This window comes from Diuraphis noxia, unplaced genomic scaffold, assembly GCF_037042655.1.
Source record: "Diuraphis noxia isolate RWA-SAM2 unplaced genomic scaffold, SU_Dnox_SAM2 contig0002, whole genome shotgun sequence".
NCBI classification, from domain to species: Eukaryota; Metazoa; Arthropoda; class Insecta; order Hemiptera; family Aphididae; genus Diuraphis; species Diuraphis noxia.
The window spans coordinates 25,285,724-25,295,125 of NW_028301712.1; the positions used below are offsets into that span (position 1 = coordinate 25,285,724).

At 26.2% G+C, this 9,402-nt stretch overlaps 2 protein-coding genes across 2 annotated transcripts; both read right to left on the reverse strand.

Annotated features, from left to right (window-relative positions):
* Nucleotides 1–1,329: 1,329 nt before the first annotated feature.
* On the reverse strand, nt 1,330–9,182 carry LOC149058262 (uncharacterized). The gene is made up of 5 exons (XM_089218347.1): nt 9,059–9,182; nt 8,825–8,968; nt 8,459–8,553; nt 4,335–4,923; nt 1,330–2,087 (listed from the first exon to the last, which is right to left on the reverse strand). The coding sequence occupies exons 1-5, from the start codon at nt 9,180–9,182 to the stop codon at nt 2,068–2,070; spliced, it is 972 nt and encodes a 323-aa protein (XP_089074473.1). The 3' UTR covers nt 1,330–2,067.
* Nucleotides 2,017–3,551, reverse strand: LOC149058263 (uncharacterized). Its single transcript, XM_089221444.1, has 2 exons — nt 3,182–3,551; nt 2,017–2,879 (listed from the first exon to the last, which is right to left on the reverse strand). Exons 1-2 carry the CDS (start codon nt 3,517–3,519, stop codon nt 2,147–2,149), a joined length of 1,071 nt encoding a protein of 356 aa, XP_089077570.1. The 5' UTR covers nt 3,520–3,551; the 3' UTR covers nt 2,017–2,146.
* Nucleotides 9,183–9,402: the final 220 nt, after the last annotated feature.

The window sequence follows — 9,402 nt, forward strand, 5'->3', positions numbered from 1 at the left end:
CGTTTCAGTTTTAGATGCATCGGCGTAGATCTGACTACTGTTATCCAAACTGTGTATAAATTCATTAAATAATTTGTTATAAGTAGTATTCAGTGTTTATTTTTTCAAAAGTTCTGTTCAACTTGTGTTAACTATGTATATGGTTGTTTCCAAGTAGGCATCTAGCTGTTTCCCCGTTGACATATTTCTTTACAAACTATTATATTATCTTGTATACCTATAATGTACTATACCTATTCGCGTGTTAATGTCGTTATAAAATAACTTTATGAAAGTGGTGCCACTTCATATCTATCCATTTGTTCTACTACATCTATGTGTAGTAAATATGCTAAATTAATTAACTAATTTTTAAGAAATTTGGTTTTAAATATTATTACAGCGAACAAAACCCTTCTAAATTATGTTTAAAATATGCAGTTAGTTTATGGTTAGCCGAAATAAAGTCATATACATAGAATGAAAACTTATTTTGATAAAATATATCATAGAATATTTACCTACATTCCAAAGTAAACACTAAAATTTCCCTGCACATAAATAAACTAATTTGATTAAACTCGCAAACATAAATGATGGTATTGAAAATACTTTTTTGAACATATTACCAAATGTTATCGTTTAATTAATTTTTTGATTTTTAGATTATTGTAAATGAAAATTGAATAATGTCAGTATAGGTCCACTCTTGTGTATTGTTTGCAATACACTAATAAATCTTACATATTTTATTTTATTTTAGCGTACCTGAGCAAATATAATGATTATTTCATTATCTATATGTATCTGTATGTAATGACAGATTTTAAATGCAAATAATTCAATTTTATATAAATATAATAACATGTTATATTTTTATGTTTCTCGAGAAGATAGTGATGTAAAAATGGATTTTCCAAGAAAAAAATTAAATTAAATATTTATTTTACATTAATTTTGTAATTATAAAATATCAATACTGAGAGTGCTATACTTCCCACGCAAATATCAAATATTATTGACATTACCTCTTTACTTATTAATTATTGTGATTAAAAACAAAATATTTAAATTATTAAAAATTTTAAAGTTATGTCTAAATACATTTTAAAATTCAATCAATACTTCTTATTTTTTTTTAGTAAAAAAGTAAGCCCTATTAAAAAATAACATTTAAATTTTAAATTTTATGTCACCACTTTCATGTTTTAAATTTTAATAGCTAATGGGGTCTTATATTTTTATGTTAATGGGTAACCATATTAGTATTAACATGCGTATGATTTTATAATATGATCATATAAAATATGCATGCGATCGTATTTACCTTACTTGTAGCATTGATTATAAATACTATAGATTGCTCACTGGCCGTATTTTCGGTGGCGTACAATAAAACTCTCGGTAGATGGCGATAAGAACCAATAATACTAATAAATTCGTATTTTATTCCAGCCGCCGTAACTATGTTGGAGTGAAGTGCGGGGATAACTGGTTTTTATCCGTTTATCGTCGTAATCGTGGTGTCCCGCCGCGCCGGCCGCCTGTTAACCACCGCTCCGACATATTTATATTAGGAAAATTATTAATTAGGATTTATGAATGAATTTGGCCGAGTGTGGTGCTGGAGAAAACAGGCGTACTAACAGGCTAAATAAGCCTAAATATATTTTTTTTGTTTTACAGAAAAATAGTGAAATGTTATAAGTTATAAGCAAATAAACAATATTTTAACAGTTTAAACTACACAACAAATTTTTGATTGCACGTAGGTACCTTAATAAATTCGTGTTATTTAACCATACTGCAGTGGCGGCGTGAACTATTTTTTCCTATGAAGCAACTGCATCATAAAATAGCTTTTCACGCCACCACTGAACCATAGAATAATCTATGACTTAGCTAACTACTTGTATATAGAGTGTAGTCACACTTCGTCAGATTTAAATTCGAAACATAAAGTAAACTTGCCATTTATTATTAATTATAGTTATATAATTATTATTAGGTATACTACTTGTATATAATATATATATTTCATAAAATTATTTAAATGTTTAGAATATACTCACGGGCAGTCACGGCGACTTAATACAAGTTGTAAAATACTAAAATTAAAAATTAACATTAATATTAATTATAATAATAAAAAAAAAATATAATATTATCATTTATTCTGTAATATACGTAACTTATCCGTGTCCTGCACTACTCGCTTTCTTACGTTAGTATTTTCCTCTTTACATTCTTTATATAATTTTGTTCTAAACAACAACTCAATAATATACATATAATGATTGTGACATGTGGAGTTCTCGACATCAGGATATTTTTGGTATATTATTGGTAGAGCCTTTTCTTTAAATGAAAATATAATTTTTTTTTCAGTCTTGATTTTTGGAAAATAATTTTCAAATACATTTAAACAAATTTCAACTATTTCTACAAGCTTATCCGATGGAATTTTGAGACCTTGCGCCAGTCCAACGTTGTCGAACGTTTTTTTTAGAATTAAAATTTGAGGTGGTTCGTTTAAATATTCATTTTTGTTTTTAGTCAAATCACAATCTGTGCATAAAAACTTATCCAAACACTTTTTTGCTAAGTAGCCTGCAAAATAAACTATGGAACAAGATTCTAGTGATGGTTGCTCGCAGTACACTTTTCGATTATTTAAATCTTCCGGCGAAGTACTTAATTCAACTCCTGTTTCTTCTGTATTCGTAACTAATTCTTCAACTGCAGGATCAATCGAAACATCTTTCAAAACGTCTACAGTAAGAAACTCGGCTTCATCAGTTTCACAATTCTTACACGTTGAGGTACATTGCATCAAACTGTATGAACATATATGTCCAAAACAGCATCGGAACGTTCTAGCGGTAGGATTCCTGTTATACCTGTTAGCATTTAAATATTGTTATAATCACAAATAATTTTTAATTAAAATACGATTTTTTTGTACGAATAGTGTAACTACACACATTGTATAAAAAGAGTGAATTAAATTAAAATAGTAATTTTTATATTTAAATTTATAATTTATAAATTTTAATAATTAATAACATACCTATTTATTATATAAATAGTATATAATAATAATAATTATTATTAGGTAGCTATTATACTATTATTATAATTTATAATTTATAATCAGTGAAAATATTAAGCTAATAAATTATAAATTATATTTTCTACATACCCATTCTTCTGACGCATTATTGAAAAAAAATTTTCTAAAGCATCTTGCGTTAAGCGATTTGTCAATAGAAAGTACTCTATATTTGTGAAAGGGGCTACTGCAGACATTTCTAATTTTTCAGATTCATAAAGCTGCTGAATAGCTGTTGTTGTCCAAACAATTCCAATAAAACATGGCGGAATGCTTGTTTTTTTCGTTCTGTGACAAATTTTGATTGTGTTTTTAAATAGTTTTTTTGCCTTTTCTAAATTCTCAAATATTTGTGGATTACGGTTAGACATTGGTCTTCTATTTGGATTTGGGTCACACAAATTTTTACTATTAGCCGAATCAAACATTTTGTTAACTACGTCAATGAAATTAGCTGTATTAATAGCTGTTGATGACTTAATCTCACCAGTGGCAATGCAAGTTTTTATTGCTGCAGAAACTGAATTACTCAATAATTGTATAGCCAATTTGCAATTCATTTTCTGAAATGGATTTGGATTTAAATGAGTCGGTGTTATTTTAATCATTGCCCTCGCGGTATTTTTTGCATCTATTTCATACGCCTTTCTTATATCGTTCATTGACACTTTTGTACTATTATTTATCTCAAAATCGCCATTTAATAAATTGTTCCTCACACTCTTAATAAGGTGTGGCATGTCATAAATTAAAAATAGTTTTTTACCACATATTGTGGTCGAAGGTTGATCTTCGTTTCCTCCGAGTAAAGTATACATACGACGGTTTTGTGCTCCCTGATCGCAAATAATGCATGTTGGTGAGAGACCAAGATCTAAAATTTGTTTAACACAGTCTTTGATTATGTTGACCAAATTATCTCCTTTTACACCACTCCCAGTGAAAAAGTAGCATAAAGGAAACTTCCAGTTTGAATAAAGACCGCGAACCATAACAACTAATGCTTGAGAACCTATTTTATTTGTTCTCCCTAATGTCCCCAAGTCTTCATATCCTTCAATTTCATCCAACACCTTATTATACTCTAACGTTTTCATAATAGCTACTTCATCAAGTAAAATTGTACATTTTTTTTCATTTTCACTCATTCCGGAAATCTTTAATCTTATCTGCTCCATATACGCTTTAGGAAATCCAGTAGAAAAACTAATTGAGTTAAGCCAACGTCTAACAGTAGTCTCACCTGGTAGAATTATGCCATTTTTACGCATAAATTTGTAGGTGGACGGTGACTTGTAATATAATGATAGAGCCATATTTTTTTCAGTTTTAGACCACGGTTTGCGTCTTTTATGTAACAATTGCATTGATATTAGAGCCTTAGAATTAATTGACGGAAACTTGGTCCCTTCAAAAAAACGGTGCACATTAATTTGTTTGTTTTGTTTAAGTTTATTTTTTTCATTGGTTTTTTTTAGTGAAGTAATAATAGCGCGTTTATGCTTGATTAATTTTTTCATGTTTTGTAACTTTTTTTGTAAAATTTTATTCTTTGCAGCGATTTTTCTCGGACTATTTATTATTTCATCATTAGATCTATCTGATGGTTTTTGAGGACTTGGTAGGTCAATTAATTGCGATACCCATTTTTTCGTTGAAGGAGATATTCCTAATAATTCAGGACTTTGATTAAAAATTGAAATGTTTGGAGTAGATGTTTTTGAATGTAAATTATTGTATGTATAATTAGGCGTTAACACTTTAAGGTGTTCAGGTGTAGATGACGCATTTTCTAAAAACAGAAATAAGTTTCTAATACTATAGGTAGGAACCTACCCACGAAATGTTTTTGAATTATAACAAAATTACTAACCTAACATCATTATTCTTTGAAGCAAGGCTGGGCATTTACGAGTTAAAAAGTTAAAGTTAATTTTATTTTAACTTTTTAACTGAAATTATCTCATTAACTTAACTGTTAACTTACTAAATTTCTCTTTTAATTAACGTGAAATCAACGAATTAATTTTTCATTTTAAGAAGTAAATTAAGTAAATTAATTTTGTTTTTAATTTTATTATACTTAACTATTTCAGTCTATTTCGTTTTCATGTCAAAAAATATTTACCGTGAATTGTTTAAAGTTAAACATGTGTATCATTCAAATCTAACTTATTGGAAATACTGTATAATATACATATAAACACTATATTATTATAGTTTATGATTTTTAGATTCTGAACGAAGTGATGAATGTATTGATTTTACAATGATGTGTGTTTTTTTTTTTTGTGTCTGTGTACAGCATAACTAGTCGAAATAATGCTTCGATTTCAAACTTTGGGGGTGGTTTCCGATGTAAAATTGAAGATCCTTGGTGCATTATAGAGGTCAAAAGTAAACATTTTCCAACAGTTTTCAAAAAAATCGAGAAAAACAAAAAAAAAATGACAGAAAAACGGGAATTTTTACGCAAAATCAGTTTTCGACCAAATCGATTTTTTTATATGATTGTAATTCAAAAAATAATCACTTTAAATACTTGAAATTTTCACCAAATGTTTATGTTAGTGTTCTCTATATACAGTTTAATTTTCAAAAATTTTTGACTTTTTTGAGTTATTTATAGACCACTGAAATTTACACTTTTTTTGAGAATTTTTTTTTGAAGTGTCGGTAAAAAAATGTTGGACGACCAAAAAAACTTGAAAATTTAATACAAGGTTCCTTATGAGTTTTTCTTATTGTAGCTAAAAAGTAGCAATTTTTTTTAATAAGCTTTTATAGTTCAAAATTTTACGAAATCTGTCGAAAACGCGAAAATTTGCAAGTAATTTTGAAGTTCAAAATTCATAATATTGTTTGTATTTATATCTAAGGTTATACAATTTAACACCAAGTTTTCCATAAGTTTTGCTTCAAATAGCTATAGAGAAAATTTGAAGTGTCATTATAGGAAAAATGTTTTGAGCGTTTGAGTTTTAAATTTTTATGAAATCGCGTAATGATAACGATTTATCCTCAAACCAGGTATTCGTATATCTATGATAATATAAGGTATTAATAATTATGATAACTACACTAATTAATTAACCGTGCCTTATGCAAAATGCGTCTTAATTGAAAAATAAAATATTTGTTTCAAAATAGAATATATGACAATATTTAAATATAATATATCCTAGACTGACAAATCATCTCCGTTCAGAATCGTTTTTCGTATACAATGATACCTATCATTGCATTCAAATTTAATTCCATCCATTACAGTAACCTACTGTACAGCAGAGCGACATCCACGACTTACCCGCTTTTTTTTATTGATTTTTATAGAAAAAAAAATTAAATTTGAAAACAGTTCATAGCTTAAAAAGTGTTAAGATATTTTCAAAATTGTGTAGTGTATATAAAATGAAAATATAAACATTCAGTGATATTTTCATAATTTCATTGTTCTACAGGTATTCGTTTTTTAATTACAAAATCGCTACATGAGAGAGAAATCGAGTGAATATCCAATCTTAATAAAAATAAAGCTCGCATAAAAATGTAATTTCATTTGCTTGTTGACATTTTTTTTTTGATAAAGGTAGAAAAACTTAGGAATCTTGTAAGTAATACATTTTCAAATCTTAGTTTTAAAAAGAAAAATTTTTATGAATTTCTAGTTTGAAATAATTTGCGAATTTTCGTGATTTTTACGTATTTAGTCAAAATTTGAACTTTAAATGCTTATAAAAAAAAATTGTGACTATATATTTCTTTTATTTTTCAATTGCTATTGTAAAAATTTATAATGAGCCTTGTATTAAATTTTCAAATCTTAGATATAAAAGGAAAATTTTTTATGAATTTCTAGCATAAAATAATTTACGAATTTCCGTGATTTTTACATAATATTTGTAAAAATTCAAACTTTGAATGCTTATAAAAAAAAATTGTGACTATGTATTTCTTTTATTTTTCAACTTCTATTGTAAAAATATGTTAGGAGCCTTGTATTAAATTTTCAAACCTTAGAATTAAAAAAGAAAACTTTTATGAATTTCTATCTAAGATAATTTGAATATTGCCGTAATTTTTACGTATTTAGTCAAAATTTGAACTTTAAATGCTTATAAAAAAAAATTGTGACTATATATTTATTTTATTTTTCAATTGCTATTGTAAAAATATATAATGAGCCTTGTGTTAAATTTTTAAATCTTAGATATAAAAGGAAAATTTTTTATGAATTTCTAGCATAAAATAATTTACGAATTTCCGTGATTTTTACATAATATGTTGTAAAAATTCAAACTTTGAATGCTTATAAAAAAAAAATTGTGAATATGTATTTCTTTTATTTTTCAACTTCTATTGTAATAATATGTTAGGAGCCTTGTATTAAATTTTCAAATCTTAGAATTAAAAAGAAAAACTTTTATGAATTTCTATCTAAGATAATTTGAACATTGCCGTAATTTTTACGTATTTAGTCAAAATTTGAACTTTAAATGCTTATAAAAAAAAATTGTGCCTACGAATTTTTAATATTTTTAAACTTCTATTGTTACAATGTGTTAGAAGCCTTGTAATAAATTTTCAAGCTTTTCTACCGAACAAATAAATTTTTATCGATATTTATAGAAAAAAAAACTAATAAAGTTGAAAAATTAAAATGTCCATTAACAGCTCAAAACAAATCTAAATATTTTGAAAATTTTATCAAATATATAACACGCCTATATAAACATTCAGTCAAAATTTCAAGTATCTGTGGTAATTTGTTTTAGAGTTACACCAAAATAAGGAAATCGCTAAAAGTGAAAATCCAATGTTGTAAAAATTTAAATTTCAAATGCTCATAAAAATTTAATTTGAATTTCAGGTGGAATGTTTATTTGTGATAAAGATTGAAAAACTTGTAAGGAATCTTGTATTAAATTTTTAAATCTTAGATTTAAAAAGAAAATTTTTTATGAATTTCTAGCTTAAAATAATTTGTGAATTTTCGTGATTTTTACGTATTTTGTCAATAATTGAACTTTAATGCTTATAAAAAAAATTGTGCCTGCATTTTGAATATTTTTCATCTGCCTTTGAAATAATATATTATAGGACCCTTCTATATTAATCGAATACAATTTTACTGATATTTATAGAAAAAAAAACTAATAAAATTGTAAACTGAAAATTGTACGTAAACAGCTCAAAATTTTGTCGATATACATAAATTCTAATACGTGTATTGATTATTTATGTAAATAAAAATGTTCTCGTCGTTTTATTATAAAATAAATTTAAATAAATCATACCTTCGTCCATTTTATTAGTGCGCCTTCGCGATTTTGTTGGCGTCGTGTTAACTGTCTCATTAACACATACATCTTCAGATAAAATTTGTGTGTTACCCTCGTTTACTCCTAGTTTTGATACACTCCAAGTCCAAGCTCTAGGAGATTTAACTACATACGTTTCATCTATACATACAATTTCAGCAATCATTATATTATTCAAGTATTAGATATTTGTTTGTTAAACATAATATTCTTATTAAAAATGTTTACCATTGACGGAGTGTATTCGTTTTAGTTGTGGACTGTTTTGTATATGATCCGTACCTATAATTGGTGGCATCAATATTTAATTCTATTTTATAAATGAAACATTTTTTTTTTGTTATACACTAATAATTTTTGTATTGACTTCCTATATTATATAAAATTTATTATGTTTATTTTAAATATAAACCTGAAAACTTTACTGGTACAGCATTTGGCATTAGCCGGGATTTCGGATCATTAGGATTCATATACATTTGTCTTTCGAAATGATCCGAACAAATGAATCTTTTTTTTAATGTTTTCGGACTTAACCCTTCTAAGCGTATGTTTCCTAAAAAATGTTTAATGCATATTAGCTATTTGCTTAGGCTTATGTATATTTTATTTTTCTAGTAATTATTTAGTTTCCAAAATTACTTACCTGAGTTTATTATCCATTTCCTATATATTTCTAGATTAGATGATGGGATTAAATGAAAAACATTATTACTCGTTTTTCGAGTTTTATTACAATTAAAGTAATAACATTTATCACCACCAGACATAGTTAATATCTACTTTAGATAAATTAAAAACAAATAAAACAGAAAATAATATGCACTATATATGGTCGACAATAATAAATACGTAACTGTTGATCGGATATTCAAATTTCATTTAAATAACAAGACCTATTCTAATATTTGTTAAGTTGTAAATAATACAAAATTATTTAGAATCAAGACGATGTGTTCACGACGACACACAAACATATACAACTCTATT

What these genes read in the sequence shown, in the direction of transcription:
- LOC149058262 (XM_089218347.1), bottom strand. Translation starts at nt 9,182, where the DNA reads ATGTCTGGTGGTGATAAATGTTATTACTTTAATTGTAATAAAACTCGA. An exon ending in CACAAATTTTATCTGAAGAT is followed by an intron (nt 4,924 to 8,458) that starts GTATGTGTTAAT and finishes TTTCGTGGGTAG; the next exon opens with GTTCCTACCTATAGTATTAG. An exon ending in AAATGGCATAATTCTACCAG is followed by an intron (nt 2,088 to 4,334) that starts GTGAGACTACTG and finishes TTTTAATTTTAG; the next exon opens with TATTTTACAACTTGTATTAA.
- LOC149058263 (XM_089221444.1), bottom strand. Translation starts at nt 3,519, where the DNA reads ATGTTTGATTCGGCTAATAGTAAAAATTTGTGTGACCCAAATCCAAAT. An exon ending in ATAATGCGTCAGAAGAATGG is followed by an intron (nt 2,880 to 3,181) that starts GTATGTAGAAAA and finishes AAATGCTAACAG; the next exon opens with GTATAACAGGAATCCTACCG.